Raw genomic sequence first — 21,964 nt, 5'->3', positions numbered from 1 at the left:
ATATTTTTCAGGTTACCTCAAATGACATTGACATAACTACTGGATCTGCCGGAAGACCCCAGAACATGCCACTCCCTGAACTGAGGCTTCACTCTGGCTGGCGCCATGCACCATTTGCAGAGTTTGAAGCTCTGAACAGTTTAATGGTCACATAGATGTTTCAGGTGAGGTAACCAGAGACATCATTTACACATCAGGTCAAATGACGCTGCTTATTCAAGCATCATTTTCAAAATGGAAATGAGACAGTCCTGGCACAGAAACAAAGCTTTGGGTAAGAAATGCCATGTCCAAGTCTCTTTGGTGCAGTCCAACTTCTGTGTTGACAGGCCACTTGGGGTGACCCAAGAGGCACCTTTTCACTTATGTCAATTGAAACCCTAGCTCCTTATTGAAAAAATGAGGTGATGGAGAGGCCAGTGCTGTGCATATAAATGAAGCTCTGGATCAAGGTGTGGCATACTCAGGAATCTTCAGAATGGTCAAATGATTGTGTAGATGTATCATTTGAAAAGACCCAGAAAGTATTTGGTCATTGACAGCCGATTCCTTATTGGAGGGTCTGCAAAATGGAAAGTGCGAGTGTGCATACCGCACAGAAACAAAACTTGGGGCCAGGGAGTGATGCATGTCAGCTACTTCAGAGAAGGCTAACACTTGCAGAGGCATGTCATTTGGGGTGACCTCAGAATTATTTTGTCATTTACAACACATGAAACCCAGTTCTTTGTTCCAGGAGCATTTGCAAAATGGAAGTGGGCGAGGGTGACAGCATTTTGTGCTGATATAAAGCTTTAGGTCAGAAAGTGGCATGCATCAGCTACTTCAGAACACACACCCAAGATGTATTTTATCACTTACAGTCAGACAAAACCTAGATCTTTATTCGAGAATAATAGGCAAAATGGAAGGTGGGGAGTGCAACATGTGGCAGCTAATTCAGAACAGTCTAATTCTCACAGGGATGTGTTACTTGAGGTGACCAACGTACTTAAAAAGACATGTTTTCAGATTGGTTTGGTCACTTTTAATTTAGAGAAGTGCCAGTGTGTTCATATAAAACTCCAATAGCTTTTATTTAAAAGTATCAAAATTTGCAGGTAAAGACTAAACATTTCTGTATTTTAAAACCAAACAAAATACTGAGTTTTCAAAAGCTTAAAGAATTATTGCTACATGTAATTAGCACACAACACAGATTCTAGATAGTACTGTTTAACATACAAGAACATTTGTTGACATGATATTCCATAAAAGCTCAGAAGGCAGGTCAATAATCCACTGATTATAGAAGTGCCATTTCCCCACCTCACCCCCGTTTCTTTTGCTTTGATTTAAACTAGTATTGAGACAGAAGAAAAGGAAATGGATATGCACAAAATTGTGTTATAGTAGGGTTATCATATTTAAAAAATTAAAAAAAGAGGACACTCCATGGGGCCCTGGCCCCGCCCCTTTTCCATCCCAACTCCGCCCCTTCCCCAAAGTCCCCGCCCTAACTCTGCCCCCTCCCCTGAGCGCCCCACAGTCCCCCTCCTCTCTCCCAGCCACGCGAAAAGGGCTGCCCGAGCACTACCGGCTTCATGGTTTGCTGGGCAGCCCCCAGACCCTACGCCCCTGGCCAGCACTTCCCCAGCGCAGCTGGAGCCCGGGAGGGGAAGTGCCCAGCTGGGGGCGCAGGGTCTGGAGGCTGTTCGGCAAATCATGAAGCCAGTAGCGCTCAGGCTTCGGGCAGCCCCCATGCCTCCGGACCCTGCGCCCCCGGTCGGGCACTTCCCCTCCTGGGCTCCAGCGGCTGCTGTGCTCCCTGAACTCCTGGGCTCTGTAAGTGCCGAGCTGCCCGAGCGCTACCGGCTTTGGGCAGCCCCCATGCCTCTGGACCCTGCGCCCCCAGAGCCCAGGAGGGGAAGTGCCCGGCTGGGGGTGCCGGGTCCAGAGGCATGAGGGCTGCCCGAAGCCGGTAGCGCTCGGCTCTTACAGAGCCCAGGAGTCAGGGAGCACAGCAGGCCCCGGCACCCGCTCTAAATTAAGCCAGGGAGTATTTTTCCCGGACATGTTCGGCTTTTTGGAAATTCCCATTTTATCATAATACTTTCCCTACTTTCTGTTATTGCGCAAAGTAAAATGTTAACATTTTAATCTTCAAGTTTTCACAACAGAAATGCAAGTTACAATTTAAAATACTAGCCACACCCACCCCAAAATACATGCTATTTTATTTGAGTTTTCAAGACAGGGTTTGGAATAATACTCTTGTCACACAATATTTTCATGTAACAGCTGACTAATCTAGCAAAGCTGCATGGTCTAGTAGAGGGAGCAGGAGAGAAGGCACTCCCAAATTACACAGGGGATGTCTACACAGGAGCTGGAAGTGTAAATTCCAGCTTGATGAAACATTCCTGGTTCCTGCACAAGCACTCAAAAAGCTAGCACAATAAAGCAGAAGTATAGCTGCCACAACAGCACAAGCTGTGGGAAGGACTAGCTGCCCCAAGTACAATCCTGTCCAAGACCCTGGGTACTTACTTGGGGCAGGCAGCCATTCCCACCATTGCAGCTACACTTCTATTTTTAGTGAGCCACCTAAAAGATCAGAGCTAGTGCAATGATGACTCCTCAAGCTGGAATTTACACCTTTCCCGTGTAGACATACCCATAGACAGCCTCTATAGGTGAGTCACTTAACCTGTCTTCCTGAGTTTCCCTACCTGTAAGAGGAAGATAACATCCTTATCTCACCAGGGTACTTAGGATTAGTTAATATTTATATAGCACTTTGAAATTTTTAAGTGTCAAGTATTATTCAGTAACTGCCATTATAACATTAAGCCACAGCAGTGTGTGCATTAGTAGTTATAGGTGCATGCTTTGGGGGCATTCAACCATCTGACAAATACACTGCTAACTCTACTATAGTACAACCCTGATTTTACGAACACCAGTCTTACAATCAATTATTCAACAAAACATGGGGGGGGGGGGGGGGAAGAAATCACATAACAAAAAGGATGCCAATGAAGAAAAAGTCAACATCATTTCACTTTCTGAAGCTTTCATTGCATTGGAAAACCTTTTGCAGAGGTTTGAAGGACAAGAAATAAGCAATGCAGTGCCTCATATCGCAACTTATGCACCATGCCCACAGTTATTTTGTGACATCACAATTTTATGAACTTTTTGAATACCTTAATCCCCAGTTAGTTGATAAAACAGTGGTTCTACCATATTGCAACTGCTGTTGGGGCTAATTGTTGGTGTAATGTGCCCTCTTACTATTGCATTTTAATTAAAACCAATTTTGTAGTTGCTTAGACATTATGTTCTTCCACAATGACCCTGTGTGGACAGGTATATACTGGTTTAAAACTGGTTTTAAGAGTTTCACCACATTTACAGGGGGAAAGCTAAACTGCTATCAATCAAGTTTAAAACTGATTTAAGAAAACACACAAAAGGCACACCGGGGTTTAACTAAATCAGTTTAAAATCACATCTTTAGTTAAACTGTGTGACTGTGCACACTGGCCACGTCTATGAAACGTAGGAGCTAGCAAAGGGAGAACACACAAACAGAAAAATAATAGCAAGAAGTTAGAACGCTTGTTTATTAACTTTTTCCCCAAGCCCCATTTTTAAAGTTCCCTGGAGCTCCTCAGCAGCTTTTTGTGGCCCAACAGCCACTGAGCAGGAGCTCGAGGGCAATTTGCAGCTGTTCTTTTTTCTACTCCCCCTTACCCTAGCACCCCAAAAGCTACCTTTATTATCCTTTGCCTCTACCCCTAGCTTTTCCTAGTCTTACATAACAGATGTAGGGATTTCCAGAAGTGTTTTTCCAGTTATGAACTCCCAGCTATGGAATCTGTCAGGAAAGTGTACATATCTGTCACATCAAAAAGGGCCCAATTTCCAATTACCTTGTGGCTCTGGCCAACCAACATCCCCAGCCAATACACTAATTATTTGTTCACTTTATATGTTTCTGGACACATTTTGCTTGAAAGTAATACAGCACTTCCAAGCAGGGCCGGCTTTAGGCCAATTCCACCAATTCCCCCGAATCGGGCCCCACGCCCAAGAGGGCCCCGCGCCCAGTGGCAGGGCCGCCGGGGGGGGAGGGGAGAAAGAAGTGGCCGAGAATCCCTTCCCTGGCTAGAGGCTCCTTTTTAATTTTTACTCACCCGGTGGCGCTCCGGGTCTTCGGCGGCACTTCGGCAGCGGGCCCTTCACTCGCTCTGGGTCTTCGGCAGCACTTCGGCAGCAGGTCCTTCAGTGCCGCCGAAGACCTGGAGCGAGTGAAAGACCCGAAGACTAGGAGCGCCGCCCGGTAAGTACAAGCCCCACGTGTTTTTTTTACGTGTTTTTTTTTTTAGTCATCCCTGCCGGGGCCCCGTCGAAACTGTTCGAATCGGGCCCCGCACTTCCTAAAGCCGGCCCTGCTTCCAAGTGAGAAAGGAAAATCAACCATGCACCTTGACTCTCTAAGCACAATACACCTCTACCCCTATATAACGCTGTCCTCGGGAGCCAAAAAATCTTACCGCGTTATAGGTGAAACTGCATTATATCGAACTTGCTTTGATCCGCAGGAGTGCGCAACACCTCCCCCCCGAGCACTGCTTTACCGCGTTATATCCAAATTTGTGTTATATTGGGTCGCGTTATATCGGGGTAGAGGTGTACTACTACTACCCCCATTTTGTGTTGAATGCAACTGCATTTTTGCTGGCCTCTGGTACAATGAGGAGTTGTACTCTACCTGCATTCTTTAGGTGAAACTCCCATTGATATCACACACAGATCTAGAGTGTACAATAACAATTGTATTTCTTTGAACTGTTTTTAGCTTTTTGTTTTCTCTGCCTTAACACCTTCCATGAGACATTCTGCACCTGCAGAAGTAAAAGATCTTGCATGTTTAATAGCTCTAAGGCCAAAGACATAAGGAGAAATTATGAGAGGTAATTTTCTTGCTCTATATTATGAGAAGTGCTATGCAATGAGTAGACTTTTCAAAATAAATTAAAAATCAATTCAACATTCTCTCCTGTGTAGTTGCAGGTCATTTTTAAGTGATACTGTGTAATAAGACATGACTAACATGCAGCTTAAAAAATAAAATATTGTTTTCATTAGAACTCTTTCTATACACTACAAATTCTGGACCTCTTTCATTTCATTTCTGCTTTGAGAGAGAGTGGACAGCTTGCCATACTCTCAGTCTACATTATTGACTACATTTTAATGAGAAGCAAAACTACAAAATTATGCATACCTAATTTATAAGCCATATAGACACGGATGGGTATTTTTCAGTTTAACATTGTAAAACATTAATATCCAATGTTTACAAGTGGTAATAATCAGGAGCGCACAGTTTTAAAAAAATACCCAATTTGCTGCATTTGTCACAAAACTGCTTTGAACTTTATGATAAGAAGATATAAGGCATTAATGTTCTACAGATAATACAAATCTACAAGTTGTTTAAAATTCAAACCTTGATTTGTTAACTAATATGGTCTGAATGTGCAACAACTGTCTACGCAGATATGAGCTCAAGCAGCTGAGAAAGCGGTTCAATACTGCAAGCTGCAGTGGTGAAATTCGTGCTAGGACATTGACCTAATACATTCCCACTGTTCTGAAGTATTGGCGTGATGTGTCTCAGATTTATGCACTACGTACAGATTCATGTTGAGTAATTTTAAAGCATCCAGAACTAACAGATGATATCATACTTCAAACTGATGCCTAAATTAAACTTGTTAAAGGACGGACAATTAAAGTCATTATCCTTTGTCTGCAGAAAGACGTTAGAGTGCTCTTAAAATATCTGAATGACAAACTTTATAGTTAAGTCTAAATATTTTCTTTCTTATGCATTTAGCAACCGCCCTTTTGTATCACATGTAGGTTACTGAAGCATCTATGAAGGCAGTCTGGTAGAATACATATTTATTGAAATTGCACTGAAACTCAAATGAAGAGTCCCACATAACCTGCCTCTCCCCAAATTTTCTGTGACAAAGTCAACATCTGTCATAATTTGGCTGGAATATCTGTACTTAATTAGTTTTAGGCTGTAACTGGAAATACACATTATCTAATGACCATGTTAAGTATATATCCAAATGTATCTTTTTGTTTCCTATAACATATCAGTCAAATATGCTCTCAGATTTAAGTAATCTCTTCTTTGGTCACAAGAGCCTCTCTTCCTCTTTCTCTCGTTCTCTCTATATATAACTCGTATCTCTTAATAACAAGCAACTGTTCATAGCCCTAAAAGAAAAAAAGCTTTAAAACTGATATGCATTCATAACTTTAGGAAAATATGCTAGAATATTGCATACAATTGTTACCCACAAACTTTTGTGAACTCATGGTTTTTACTTCTTTGCTACTGGAGTTTAAGCAAATAATCACAACTAAGCACGATTCCAACTACTTTCTGATTTTAAAAAAATAATTAAAAAAATCAAATGATACATACAAATTCCACAGGGCAACACAAAGTACAAGAGTAAGACATCTTTAAAGGTCCTCTCCATAAAATATTTACAGACAAGATGAATACAGGACAGGCTAATATCTCCTAACCTGAAAATTCCTGTCGCTAAACATGCAAGAAAAATTTCTCCTTTCAAGGAAGTGTCCAACTGCAACATTTCATTATTATTTGTTTTGTCTCCCTCATTCACAGTCCATACAACAACCATCACTTCACACCTCATGCAGTTTTATCCTTATACTTAAACTTTAAAATAACAAACCTTGACTTTTTCATGTTCGGAGCAAGAACTTTACAAACTATTTTGTCTTTGTATATTTAAATCATAATACTTTAAACTTTTGCTAAAACTTTATAGGAAAAAAATCAAATTAAGTCCCCAATCCTGGAAACAGTTATGCATCTGCTTAACTTTAAGCAAATGGGTATTCCCATTTAAGTGATTTAAGCAGGTAGTTCTACTGAAGTCAATTGGATTACTCACCTGCTTAAAGTTATGCATGTGCTGTTTACAGAATTAGGGATCTCAAGGAATGGAAGCTTAAAACATAAGCTTCTTTATAAAAGTGTTTATGACCAGTTTATCTCAAACTTTGAAAAATATGCTTTGATCTTGTGAACTGAAATTAGGGCAATATGAATAGTGTTTGGAGGTAGTAATATGGGGTGTGTTACATGTTTCAGACATTTCTAGTGTGTTTACATAGTGTATATCAGCCATAAAACAGAAGATAACATATAGTTGAGGAAGCTTGCTCATACTTTCATAAAAAGAAAAAAAGTGACAGGTGAGCTGTCTTCAGAAGTCCCATCCAATTCAATTTACAGTAACACCAAATGTTAGTCAGAAAATAGAAGTAGTGTAATTAGGATTCAGAACTGAGCCCCATTAGCTAATTACAAAAAAAAAAAAAAAACCCCACAAGTGCATTTGGACAAAAGGCTTTTGCATGTCCCATAGTCTCTATAGAAACATCTTGATATATACAATCACTTCTAGTCTCAAAACTGAAAGAAGAGGTGATTAGTTGTGATTCAGGAATGTCTTATAAATGCTCTTTTCTGAAAACTTCAGAAGTGAACACTACACTTGTTTACTCTTTGAAATATGTTATTTAAAAGACGAACTGTCAACAAATTAATCTGAGGCGGTAACCCCAGACTTGTTTATGGCCTAACCTTCCCTCTTTCAAGACTACTGTAGATTGGACTCTATTTTCTAAAGTTCTGCATTTAAATTCAGAGTCAGCTGGGAACATGGATATCATTAAACACAGAGAAATGTCCAAAAGTGAACAATTAACAGTATGTTCTCTCTTTACATTTTGTGCAGCATTTTAAAAATTAATTCCAAGGGATTTAACTCTAGACATCACTGACTTTCTGGACTTACTAGTTTATGAAGAGATTCAATGTTTTGGGAGGAAAGGGACATCTCTTGTTTACAAGGGCACAAACAGTTTTTAAATGTACAGCAATAGATAGCCCTGACTAAAATTAGAAAATGATGGCTCTGGCGAAAATTGGTCAGACCTCTTGTATTAAATGACAGTTCTGATAATTACAGATGGTTTGGAAAAGTGGGTGGCCTAATTAAAAAAAAATCCTAATTTAAAAAAGAGGTGATGTTCTGTTAATCTTGGCCACTCTGCTACATTTTCTAAACTACCTAGGAAATTGCAACTATTAAACCTCAGTTTGCTAAGTGCTGAGGTGAAGTATCAAGTAGATAAGAAGCAGCAGTGGCTGTGTCCAAGTCTCTTGTGTGCAACTGGGAGTCCCTGTCTGCAATGATACAAAGGCAGAACTAAAGCAGCATGCATTAAGAAAGCAGATGAGCAAATCCCAGACCCCTTTTCATGGCTGCTGGGGGGAGAGGGGATTTTTAAAATTATTATACTGTTACTTCAAAGTGCTGCTTAGAGTACTGCAAAGAGAGAAAACAACTGTCTTCATGCAGGGTTGTAAGAACACAAAGCCAACCATTTGTTTCGTGCACTGAATGGAGTGAAGATTATAAAATGTAATTGGAAAAGCCCCCTGCAAGTCCCAATGCTGAAATGGGAAAGCAAAGCTTGGGAGGGAAATAAGGACAGCCAAAACAAAAGTAGATCAATGCAAAGTGAGGTTTGAGATTTTAAAACACACGGTGGGGGAATGGGGAGATTCTGAGTTAAAGCACCCATTGATTTGAGATGGAATTGTGCCTGATGGATTGACTTCATGCTCAGACAAACGCTGGCTGCAGTTAAGGCTGGATGTTTCTTCAGGGTTTACTCTCCTTAGATCTCCTCAGAACAGGGTGTTTTTTCAAGTGTTACATTTCACAAGTCAAGCAAGTTTTTCCTTTTCAACTTTAAAAAAAAAGGGGGGGGGGAGAAAAAGCTTCTCTCCTTTCCCCCCCACCCCCACTCCAACGCTGCCAAAAGTTTGATTCCGCCTGTGATTGACACCCGACACCAGCTCCTCCAAACCCCAGAGAAATCACTGGCTGAGGCCGCAAAGCATTGGGGAAAAGAACAAACTTTTGTCTTGCCACTTAAAATACACATGTTTACTGAAGTCGCCTTTTACTTGATCCCCAGGGGAAACAGCTTTTCAGAGGCAGCTACCGCCACTCACTAGCTAACAAGGAAGGGAGACCCCCACAGCCTCCATCTAATACCCACCCACCCAAAAGGGGACACACAATCCTCATGCCCCCCTCCAAAGGGAGGATCACCCACCACCTCTCCTCCCCCCTGCGTGTGTGGGACCCGCGGATTCCCTCCCCGTTCCTCTCTCCTTTTGGGAAGGGAAAAACTCCGCACAAAACACAGCAACTTGCCACGCACCCTCCTCTCTCTGCCTCAGGCTTCTCTCAGGCATCCCTCTCCACCCCCCAGGCCTGCCCCCTCCTGCTCCCCCCAAAATCCCTGTACCCACATCCCTTCCTCCCCCTGTCCCACGCGCCCTGCGCCTCCAGCCTGCTGCACGCTACCCCCCGCAGCTCCCTCCGTGCCGGATCCCCAGCCCCGTGCGCCCCGGTCTCACGCGCTCCGCAGCTCCCAAGTCTCCAGCCCCCCGGAGTTGGGAAGTTTCTGAGTTAACAACAAAAGGCAGCGGCTCCCCGCGGGGCCCGGCGCCGGGAGCGCCCCCCACTCACCCCGCAGCGAGCCCAAGTAGCACTGAAGCACCGCGGCGGCCAGCAGGAGCAGCAGCGGCGGCGGGGCCGCCGCCTCCATGTTGTGCGCCGCAGCAGCAGCTGCCGGAGCCCGCGGAGTGTCTCAGGCAGGCTCCATGCTCCGGGCGCTGCGCTCGGCTGGGAGCAGGAGGGAGGTGCTCGCCAGAGCCTCCTCCTCCTCCTCCGTGCGCTCGCTCGCTAGTCTGTGCCCGGCCGCCGCCGGGGGAGGGGGCTGGGATCCCGAGGAGGAGCCGAGCGCCAGCTCAGGGACCGCCCCGCCCGGTGCGGGGCAGCAGCCCGCGCCCCTTCCAGCCCGCCTGGTGCCCGGCTCCCCCAGCCGCTGCAGTGGCTGTATGTCCCCGCTCAGGGAAGGGAGAAAGGGGGCCAGCACCATTGTCTCCGCTAAGGCACCACTGCTTAGGCGCTCCACGTGCAAAAGTGCACCCCGCGTGGGAGGACATGGGGCCCCACTGCATGAGCATCCCATGCACAACAGTGTGCACCCACGTGGTGATCAGATGGGTACTGATGCACGGATAGCCATGCACCCCACGTGGGCCTCCTGTGACCATCAGTGCATGGATACCCCCGGGCAACAGTGCCCCCCACACGAATATCCCATAGGCATCAGTGCACATCACACAAGAACCGGTGTTCTCTCTCATCACCAGTTGGGGATCACTGCCTCTTACCAGCATCTAGGCACTCCTGCAGGTGGTTAAAGAAATTGGTTCTGACGTTTTGCTTGGAGCCTTCCGTGGAGGCCTTTTATGCCTGCATTTATTTTATTTTTTTTCCTGACATTCTCTTCTTCCTTTTCCTTGCTCCTTATTTTTCTTGAAAAGCCAACAACATCTTTAAAAGTGCTGCTCTAGTAAAACTGATGTTTCTCCAGTCATATTGGCTCATTCCTTCCTGCCCCTGGAAGGGGTCCTCTGCATGGTTCAGTGTTACACAGACAATGTAATAACAGGTCACTTCCTCAACACTGTTAACATTAAACAACTCTAATAAAACTCTTCTGCATCCAAGTTTGTGGTTTATTTAAAAAAAATCATATACCAGCAGCTACTGAGTGTTGTCAGCCCATCTACACAGCAACGTTTCCCCAGGACTGTATAACACAGTAGTTAGCATTAACCTGACAATGTTAGAGCACAGTTTAACTTTACCTGTAGAAGGGGCACTGTTGGGATGGTGCCAAATTGGTGTGGTCATACTGAATGAATGGTGAAAACATGGCTTGACATGACTGAACTGTGAAAGAGGATTCTGGAAGCAAAATCCTTCTCTTAGAATCAGGCAGATGGCAGAGGTGAAACAGACTGGCTCCATGCCCCGTGTATGATCAATACTGATCTTTGAGTCAGAAAATATGTCCACTTGAAAGCAAACATGTGTAGAACATCCTGAGTGGAGCATGGGCTGACGGGCATCTCAACCCTGTTGAAGGACACCACGCAGGGGGCTGAAGTGAATGATTGATAAGGGAGTGAATGTAGGGTAATGTTCAGTTGGCACCATTCTGCAGTCTCCTCCTAAAGTATTAATTAGGTAAAAATTAGTAGCCACTCACCCACTGGGCATGCTTTTAAGACATGTGACTCCTTTGAGGAAAAAAGAGTATAAAAATCAAGCAAATTAAATTACTTTTGGGGGAATTCCTTAACTGACGCTTGAAGACGCTGCTAGACAGAGTAGCCAAAACTCTGCTCCGGGGGCTTGAGTAGGACTGTGAGCCAAAGGGGTTTCCAGGCAGCCAAGGCCTTGCCTTGAGGGAATCTGAGACAGACCAGAGGGATGAGGACAGGGCCGGCTCTAGGCACCAGCAAAACAAGCTGGTGCTTGGGGCAGCACATTTTTAGGGGCGGCATGGCCGGCGCCAGAATGCCGCCCCTAAAAATGTGTCCCGGCTGCCCTAGCTCACCTCCGCTGCTGCTGCCACGGCGCGCGAAACAGCTGATTCGCGCACCGCTACTCGCCCTCCCTCCCAGGCTCTCAAGCCTGGGAGGGAAGGGGAGCAGCGGCGTGCGAATCAGCTGTTTCGTGCGCCGCGGCGGCTCGGGGTCTCCCCCTCCCTCCCAGGCTCTCAAACCTGGGAGGGAGGGGGAGATCCCGAGTGGCCGCAGCACGCAAAACAGCTGAGCCTGGAAGGGAGGGGGAGTCTCCCCGTCCCTCCCAGGCTCTCAAACCTGGGCGGGGGGGAGACTCCGAGTGGCTGCGGCACGGGCACCGCTTCTCCCCCTTCCTCCCTCCCTCCCTCCTAGGCTTGAGAGCCTGGGGGGGGAGGCAGGGCTGGGGATTTGGGGAAGAGGCGGAGTTGAGGCGGGGTTGGGGGTGGAGTATTTAAAGAATGGGGGGGCCGCCAAAATTGTTTTTGCTTTGGGCGGCAAAAATCCTAGAGCCGGCCCTGGATGAGGAGATCAGGCTTGGAGAGAAGAAGTCATCCATAGAATTTGGTAACCATCTTCTCTGTTTGCCAAGCAGGAACTGTGTGAGGCTAGCACTGTTTGTGAAAGAGAGGCTCGCTAAGAGGAATATATAGCTCTTACTGTATAGTTCTTTAATGTCTAACATAGGAATTATGTGCTTAATGTAACCCTTTACCGCTCGTGTAATTCCTTCTCAAATAAACTGCAGTGTATGCAAGATAATTACTGTGGACCTTTTTCACTGGTATGACGGTACTCTGCTCCGCTGGGAGCCATTAAAGATCCATTCAGGGGTAGTAACAGGGACCAACCTGCGTTATAATTAGAACTGTTTGATAATGGTAGGGGTTTGGGGGGGGGGGGAGATGAACAGAATAGGTTTCATGCTGCAGATTTCAAAAAGGAACAAATTTTTATTTTATAATGAAAATTCATTAAAACTTTTGAAACTATTTTTTGTTAAAGTTTGCAGATTTCCCCACCACACACACTCTTTCCCCTCCATGGCTTATTTTTTCCATTCTGTGTTGCCACTGTAAAAGGAGGAGGAATGGAAGAGGGAAAGATAAGGGTATTCATTTTTTTATTTTTCATTTTGGGGTTTCAAGAACATTTTCTTTAAATGAAATTTTGTAATAAAAATTCAGATTTTAACAATCATTTGTTTAAATCATTTCTACCAACTCTAGTTATAACCTTATTAGGGAATGAAGCTTTAAGACTTAAAAATTGTTGTGTAGATGGGCACTGTATAGTGTGCACTTCAGTGAACCGTGGTGGCATAACTTTTTGCAACTTCTATCCCACTGTACCCCTCAAACACCATGTGCATCTCTTCAGGCTGTCCCCAAGAGAAAAACTGTACAGCATTGGTTCTCAGTCCTTTCCATACTGTGACCCTGTGTTAGAACGGAAACAGATTTCTGGACTTTCCTGCCATCTAGGTAAAAAGAAAAGGAAGATGGTTGCAATCCCTTGAAACCTGTTTGTGACCTCCAGGTTGTGAACCTATGCTATAAATAAGCAAATCAACATGTAACAACTGTTTATTTCAATGGCTGCTTTTCATTTTAAATACAAGCAACTTCACTTTCCTAATCTTTGGAAACATACTAATGTATCTATATTAGAGTCTTCTACAGGTGGTATAACAGTGGGTACAAAGGCCTCTCTCCTGCAACTTCAGAGGGTCTTGCCACACACCCAGGGATCCAGTTACAGGATCAAGGCTCCAGTAATGCTATTACCTCCTGCCATTGCTCCACATGCAGCACATGCATTGACTCCTGGGAGAAGTTTTGTCTAAAAAAAAAATGGTATTAAGTTATTCTGAGAAAGATACCTGTACATTTTCAAGGAGTTACAAAGAACTTATAGAATTGACTTTAAAGGTGACCAGCAAAGGAAAATAAGGTGTTTGTGCCCCATAGTCATAGTACTTATTTAAAAAAAAAATCAATATTTGTTTAATTTGGTTCTTAACCTTAGAAAAATCTTGACTACTCTGTTTTTACTAGAGGAGCACTTGGGAGACTGGCAAACTAGTGTCTCTATATGTACAGAGCTCAGAGTACCCTGGGCCCCACTCTGAACTAATCTATCTGGGTACTACTAAGAGGGCAACTGAGAGGAATAGTCAGACTACTTAAGGCTGTTTCATATATAATGAATATATAATTCAAACTCCAGGCCAGCAATTGGGAGAAAAGCTCTTTTTGTTAAAGATGATTCATAGATTTTTTTTTCTCAGACCAAAAGGACCATTTTCATCAGCCAGTCTGCCTTCCTTCAAAAACACAGGCCATAGAATTTTACCCACTAATTCCGGCATTAATCCCAACAATTTGGGGTTGAACTAGAACATCTCTTTTAGAAAGACATCCAGTCTTGATTTAAACATTTCAAATGATGGAAAATTCACCGCATCCCTTGTTAAGATAAAACACCCTACCCCTTTAACTAAGACCTCATCCATATTCAAAGTAGCACCAGCTTAACTAAAGGTGTTATTTTAACTAGTTAAACCTGTACAAAACTTTGTGTTGACACTCAAACAGATTTAAAGTTAAAGTGGTGCAACCCTGAAAAGAGACCAGGCCTGAGAAGTCAGAAAATTCCCATTCCAGCTCTCTAGACCTGAAAGAAGTCCTCAGGCAAAAAACAGACAAGACTTTGACATTCCTAAAATTTCTGAGGTAAAACAATTAAAAAAAAAAAAAGATTATGTAAAAAAAAGTCACGTTTTAGGAACTAGTCCAACTTTTCTTTGGAAGTCATCTTTAATGTAAGAAGGAAGGATTCCCAAGGAGAAGGTGGTCTTGTGGTCATAGCATTGAGTTAGGACTCAGGGACCTGCATTCAATCCCCTTCTCTGCCCTTCCTCGGTGATCTTGGACAAGTGACTTAATCTCTGTGCCTCAGTTTCCCCATATAAAAGAGGAGGATAACAATATTTCTTCCCACCCATTGTCTCTCTAGGCAATACAGTATGGAGGACGATTTGGGCATGATCAGGGGAGAAAGTGAGTGAGTCATCAAGAAAAAACCCCAGGCTGGGAACCAGCCAATCTGCCCTTTCTGTCAGTATTGTCATTAGGAATGGGGGAAGCAGAGAGGATTTTAAGAGTAAAACTAAGGAGTACAGCTTTAGCCATATTAGGCTTGAGTTCCCAGAGAGCCATCCAGGATAACAGGTCCATCCAGCCACAGCCAGAAAGTTAGCACAAGTGAAATATACTAGATGGTTTTTGCAGATTAACTCCCCACAGATTTCTCTCTCCCCACCTCACTCATTTTATAGGATCCTTCTGTCCCAACTTCCACAGCTGTCTGAGTTCCTGTAGCTCTAAACCTTAACGACAAGTGCAGAAGCCCTTGAAGTGAATTTACTGCCTTATAAATGACACTCAGGCTTATTTTATGTTTTGTTAAATAGCAGCACCAGGAAATTATATTTTTTTCCTCTGAGGTTCCACTGCTTAGCGTAGATGAAAACACTAGATCTGCACATGCTGAAGATGAACTGAAAATTTGCCTTGCTGTTTTGCCAAGAGGATGGTGAAGTGAATAGAAGGAAATGAAGAGACAATGTAAGGTGTCTTCACGCTGCATTTTTAAGGCACACGATTGCATCATTTTTCTAATATAGTATTTTACACTTGTGCATTTATGGCTGGTCCCCTAGAAACTAGAAAGCAATTACAAATCAAGCAAATTTAGAAAGTTATCTATCTGACCCTGTTTTCAGGGTCTGTAATCTGTATAATCTGTAACATGTTTGAGATGACACAAGGAAGTGCTGGTTCCTCTGAACATGGGGCTCCTGCTTCTCTTCCAACACACAGGTAGGCCAGCTGTAATGCACACACAAGCTACATACTGCCAAGACTAGCCAGGCCTTTGAGATGCTCTGGGAGGAACAACTGGATTTAGAACACATTATAGTCATGATAGGAAGAAAAGTCTGGATTTGTGGTTAGGGAACTGGCCTAGGGCTCATATGATATTGGTTCAATTCACAGTTTTGCTACAGTTTTCATCTGTGATGACCTTGGGCAAATCACTTAATCTTTCACTCTCCAATCTTCTGTTTGGATGTTATATCCATCTCTCTCTTCCTTTGTCGGATGGGTCTATTTAGAATGTGAACACTGTCTCTATAGTGCCTAACACAATGGGGTCCTGATGTTTGGTTGGTATTTCTAGCCTCTACAGGAATTTAAAAATATACTAATACTCAATGCTAAACACTACAAATTGCGGCACGAACATTAATTAAGCCACATAACACTTGTGAAGAAGGTACCATTAATCCCCACTTTAGACATAGGACAGCAGAGAGTAAGCCAAATTCTGCCTTTGTTTACATCCCTACAGGCTCACTGGGTTTGCGTGGGGGGGGGGTAACAGCAGCATTTGTCCCAGAGAGATTCACTCACTTACCCCAAGCCTCTCAGCAAGTCAAGCTGTGTCTATATGGGAAAGTTTTCTTTGGTATAAGCGAAGGCGTGAATTTAAACTGATATATTTCTTCTTCACTGCATTCATCCCATCAACAGGGGGTCTGCTCTGTGAGTCCTCTCCCATCAAAGTGCTCTGTTTAATGCCACCTGCTCACACATCTTTTTTTATGACATCCCCCCACTTGGGGGAGGGATAGCTCAGTGGTTTGAGCATTGGCCTGCTAAACCCAGGGTTGTGAGTTCAATCCTTGAGGGGGCCACTTGGGAATCTGGGGCAAAATCAGTACTTGGTCCTGCTAGTGAAGGCAGGGGGCTGGACTTGATGACCTTTCAAGGTCCCTTCCAGTTCTAGGAGATGGGATATCTCCATTTTTTTTTTTCTTCTCAGTGTAGCACCTCTGTCTTCTTCCTTCAGTTTTGATCAGTTGGATTGTCTGACCCATGTAGTGGACAGGATTGCGCTTTACATGACCAAGCCATCTGAGCCTGTACTTCCTCATTTTTTTGCTTATGGGAGTTACTTTAAGCATGTCTCTAACATACATATTCCTCAGATCATCTTGCTTGATTACCCCACTCACACATCTCAACATTAGTATATCTGTGGAACAAATAATTTGTTTCTTCTTTGTTGCTCAGCACTCAGCACCATAGAATAAAATTTGACAGACTACCATTTTAGAAAGCGAGATCATCCCTTTTAATCTTTCTGGTGCCTTCCTCTCACATACTACACCACGTATCTTTTTCCATTTGAGCCAGGCATTTATTATCCTAGCTCTAATTTTGTCCTCCATTTCCCCAGATTCTAGCACCCAGATATTTGAAATTTTGTATTTTTGGTAGTGTCTGCACATCTAACACAACACCTGGGCAGGGACACTTGGTGTCATTTCTAGAATAAGCAACAGAGGGTCCTGTAGCACCTTTAAGACTAACAGAAGTATTGGGAGCATAAGCTTTCGTGGGTAAGAACCTCACTTCTTCAGATGCAAGTAATGGAAATCTCCAGAAGCAGGTATAAATCAGTTTGGAGATAACGAGGTTAGTTCAATCAGGGAGGGTGAGGTGTTCTGCTAGCAGTAGAGGTGTGAACACCAAGGGAGGAGAAACTGCTTCTGTAGTTGGATAGCCATTCACAGTCTTTGTTTAATCTTGATCTGATGGTGTCAAATTTGCAAATGAATTGGAGCTCAGCAGTTTCTCTTTGGAGTCCGGTCCTGAAGTTTTTCTGCTATAAGATGGCTACCTTAACATCTGCTATTGTGTGGCCAGGGAGGTTGAAGTGTTCTCCTACAGGTTTTTGTATATTGCCATTCCTGATATCTGACTTGTGTCCATTTATCCTCTTGCGTAGTGACTGTCCAGTTTGGCCAATGTACATAGCAGAGGGGCATTGCTGGCACATGATGGCATATATAACATTGGTGGACGTGCAGGTGAATGAGCCAGTGATGTTGTAGCTGATCTGATTAGGTCCTGTGATGGTGTTGCTGGTGTAGATATGTGGGCAGAGTTGGCATCAAGGTTTGTTGCATGGGTTGGTTCCTGAGTTAGAATTGTTATGGTGCGGTGCGTGGTTGCTGGTGAGAATATGCTTAAGGTTGGCGGGTTGTCTGTGGGCGAGGACTGGCCTGCCTCCCAAGGTCTGTGAAAGTGAGGGATCATTGTCCAGGATGGATTGTAGATCACTGATGATGCGTTGGAGAGGTTTAAGCTGAGGACTGTAAGTGATGGCCAGTGGAGTTCTGTTGGTTTCTTTTTTGGGCCTGTCTTGTAGCAGGAGGCTTCTGGGTACATGTCTGGCTCTGTTGATTTGTTTCTTTATTTCCTTGTGTGGGTATCGTAGTTTTGAGAATGCTTGGTGAAGATCTTGGTCTCTGTCTGAGGGGTTGGAGCAGATGCGGTTGTACCTCAGCGCTTGGCTGTAGACGATGGATCATGTGGTGTGTCCAGGGTGGAAGCTGGAGGCATGAAGGTAGGCATAGCGGTCGGTGGGTTTTTGGTATAGGTGTTAACATGGTGTTAACATGGCCATTGCTTATTTGTACTGTGGTGTCTAGGAAGTGGACCTCCCATGTAGATTGGTCCAGGCTGAGGTTGATGGTGGGGTGGAAGCTGTTGAAATCATGGTGGAATTCTTCCAGGTCTCCTTCCCATGGGTCCAGATGATGAAGATGTCATCAATGTAGCACAGGTAGAGAAGGGGCATGAGTGGACGAGAGCTGAGGAAGCGTTGTTCCAGGTCAGCGATAAAGATGTTGGCATATTGTGGGGCCATGTGGATGCCCATAGCGGTGCCACTGGTCTGGAGGTATATATTGTCACCAAATTTGAAATAATTGTGCGTGAGGATAAAGTCACAGAGCTCAGCAATAAGTTGTGCTGTGTCATCATCAGGGATACTGTTCCTGACAGCTTGTATTCCATCTGTATGTGGGATGTTTGTGTAGAGAGCCTCTACATCCATGGTGGCTAGGATGGTGTTTTCTGGGAGGTCACCAATGCATTGTAGTTTTCTCAGGAAATCTATGGTGTCACGGAGATAGCTGGGAGTGCTGGTGGAGTAGGGTCTGAGTAGGGAGTCCACATATCCAGACAGTCCTTCAGTGAGAGTGCCAATGCCTGAGATGATGGGGTGTCCAGGATTTCCAGGTTTGTGGATCTTGGCTAGTAGATAGAATAACCCCAGTCGGGGCTCTAAGGGTATGTTGATTTGTTCCTGTGTTAGTGTAGGGAGTGTCCTGAGTAGATGGTGCAGTTTCTTAGTGTATTCCTCAGTGGGATCTGAGGAAAGTGGCCTGTAGAATTTGGTATTGGAGAGTTGTCTGGCAGCCTCCTTCTGGTAGTCAGACCTGTTCATGATGACAACAGCATCTCCTTTATCAGCCTCTTTGATGATAATGTCAGGGTGGTTTCTGAGGCTGTGGATGGCATTGCGTCATTGATTTCTAGAATACTCCCTCATTTTCTTGATTCTGATATAGTTATACTGGTATACTCTGCCACCTGGACACTCATTCTGGTCTGAGCAGCTTTTTTTGGTTTAGTTTATGTTGCTTGGGAAGAGATTTAAGCTAAATCAACCAACCAAAAACTACCCCACGTTTATACTATAATAAGTGTATGCAGGTCTCTGTGTTATACCTGTATAACTATATCTGTATAATTGATAAAACATTCCATGGTAGACCAGGTTTAAGTGTCAAACCAAGGATTAGAACTCATGAGTTTCTGGAGCCTACTCCAGTACTCAGGATTTCACAAAACAGCACTATCCCTTCTGCAAAGAGCTTCTAGTCTAAAACAGACAAATAGGAGACACAGGCCAATAGTTCAAATACAGGGAAGAAAGGAGACATTGTGAATGAAGAGATTCAAGTACTGTGGGACCTAGACTTCCTGAAATAAGTTAGTTTAAGGAGAAGAAAGCAGGTAACTAGAAAAGGAAAACTGATATAAAAAGTGATGAAGAATGCCCCGTTAGTCTCCTTATGAAGTATACATAAGTGTTTTATGGATTAAGTGAGGTCATGAGGGTAAAGTGCTCTCTTTCCCAAATGCTCCTGCTGGAATAGAGGAGCTGACACTGACTGAACAAGGGAAATGTGGCACACACAGAAAGTTCTAACAACCCATAACAATAGTTCAATGGAGTTTTTTGGTGGAGATTCTTGGACTTCTCATTTCTTTTGGGTTGCCTCTAAATTGCCTGCTACCACAAACAGAGCAGCCGTGAGGGCAGCTTTGTGCATGGCACATTCAGGGAGCTTCACTTTCATACATCGGGCATGGTGGTCTATGCATAGTTGTCTATACAATAAGCATTCTTGGCTCTTGCATAGAACTTTTCCACCGTAGTCCTCACAGTGCCATACAAAAGAGGCCCATATTATTCCCTTTTTACAGATGAGGAAACCAACCCATAAAGGTTATGTGATATGCCTGAGGTTACACAATGAAGTCAGTGGCAGAAGTGGAAACAGAATGCTGCTCTCTTGACTTCCAATCCAGGGCTGTGCATGTTGGACCACACTGTCCTCTGTTTTGTGTGAAAGTCAGTGTTGCTGGGCATGGCTTTCATTGCACTTCATCACTACAAGCAATACTGACTGCAAAACAAGTCACTCTTTTGGTATAAGAATAAAAATATTCAAAAATTCAAATAGAAAAATGTCAAACAGAAAGGCAAAGACAAAATCATAAGCAAGCAAGTAGAGTAAAACTCCAGTCCCCCTCCTGCTCACGCACTATCACTTCCCTTACATGTGTGCAGGAAAAAATGGTCAGGGCCTAAACTTACTCTGTGTAGTATAGCCTGAAGGTAGAAAGGGGGCAAGGGGAGAATATAGCAAAAGAAGGGTAAAGAGAAATCATAAAAGCAGAACTAACTATAGAAACTATAAAAGTAGAATTAACCTTTGTAACAGACTATGATTAATAGATGCCAGGTGACAGAGTAAGAAACCACAAAGGGCAAATATGAGGAAAAACAGAAAAGGCTTGTTCTGCTTTATTCCTTATATGGATGTAAAACTTTAAGAAAGTATATGTAATTTTTGTGGTTTTATCCTATATAATCTCTCGCATTTTATCTGGGGGGGTGAGGGGCTCGGCTGCCTTCCCCATGCATGCATGTTTCATTGATCAATAAAGGAGCCTCAGGCTGTCTGTTCCAAATCAATCGTGTGGTCAATTTTCCACAACACATGGACTCCACATAGTTCTCAAGTTTATTGACCAGGCCTGAGAGGGTGTGAGAGAAACACACCCGCGCTGTTTGCAGAATTCTAAAGCACTTTGGCTCTGAGCCTCAAAGGTATTTAGGCTCCTAACTCCCATTGAAATCAATGGGAGTTATGTGCTTAAATACTTTTCAGGATCTGGGCCTTTGTGAAGTGTGCATCCATTCCTGAAAAGCAGCCATCTCATGGGTGGCTCACAGCTACTGGTTAACACTTCACTACCCCTATACACTATAGCCAGCCCTGAGTGCTGTCTATCAAAGGGGAATCCCTTGAAGAAGGGCCTAGCCTTAGTGTTGAAACCTAGAAAAAAAGGCAGCCTTAGATCCTACTCCTCTTTCTTCTCCAACTCTGAATGAATTATTAAACAGCCAAGAACTGTTGTTGAGATATCAAGTATCTGAGAACTGACAGCAGTGCCACGATTTATGGTACTGGCTTTACCGCTGAGCATAAGAATGGCCATACAGGGTCAGACCAATGGTCCATCTAGTCAGGTATCCTGTCTCTGCCGCTGGCCAGTGCCAGATGCTTCAGAGTGAATGAACAGAATGAGGCAACTTCTAGTAAGCCATCCTCAGTCATGCAGTCCCAGCTTTTGGCAATTGGAGGTTTAGGGACACCTGGAGTATGGAGTTCTGTCCCTGACTGTGTTGGTTACTAGCCATTGATGGACCTATCCCCCATGAACTTATCTAGTTCTTTTTTGAAACTAGTTATATTTTTGGTCTTCACAAAATACCCTGGCAATGAGTTCCACAGATTGACTGTGCATTGTGTGAAAAAGTAGCTCCTTTTGTTTTATTATAAATCTGTTGCCTATGAATTTCATCAGGTGACTACTAGTTCTTGTATTACATGAAGGGATACATAACATTTCCCTGTTCACTGTCTCCATACCATTCATGATTTTTCTAGACCTTTATCATATCCCCCCCTCGGTTGTCTCTTTTCAAAGCTGAACAGTCCCAGTCTTTTTAATCTCTCCTCATATGAAAGCTGTTCCTTAATCCATATTATTTGTGTTGCCCTTCTCTACATCTTTTCCAATTCTAATGTATCTGTTTTGAGATGGGGCAAACAGAACTGCATGCAGTATTCAAGGTGTGGGTATACAATGGATTTATATAGTGGCACTATTATATTGT

The 21,964-nt window shown here is 43.7% G+C and overlaps 1 protein-coding gene across 2 annotated transcripts in view; it reads right to left on the bottom strand.

Moving 5' to 3' along the window:
- LRP5 (LDL receptor related protein 5) overlaps nucleotides 1–9,839 on the bottom strand; it is a 274,633-nt gene extending 264,794 nt beyond the window's left edge. For both annotated transcript variants that reach the window (XM_054026734.1, XM_054026735.1), the window contains exon 1: nucleotides 9,660–9,839. In XM_054026734.1, coding sequence (XP_053882709.1) covers nucleotides 9,660–9,738 — 79 coding nt within the window. In that variant the 5' untranslated portion in view covers nucleotides 9,739–9,839. The remainder of the gene's footprint in view (nucleotides 1–9,659) is intronic.
- Nucleotides 9,840–21,964: the final 12,125 nt, after the last annotated feature.

This window comes from Malaclemys terrapin, chromosome 4 (genome assembly GCF_027887155.1).
Source record: "Malaclemys terrapin pileata isolate rMalTer1 chromosome 4, rMalTer1.hap1, whole genome shotgun sequence".
NCBI lineage: Eukaryota > Metazoa > Chordata > Testudines > Emydidae > Malaclemys > Malaclemys terrapin.
This window is presented reverse-complemented; position numbering and strand designations above follow the sequence as displayed.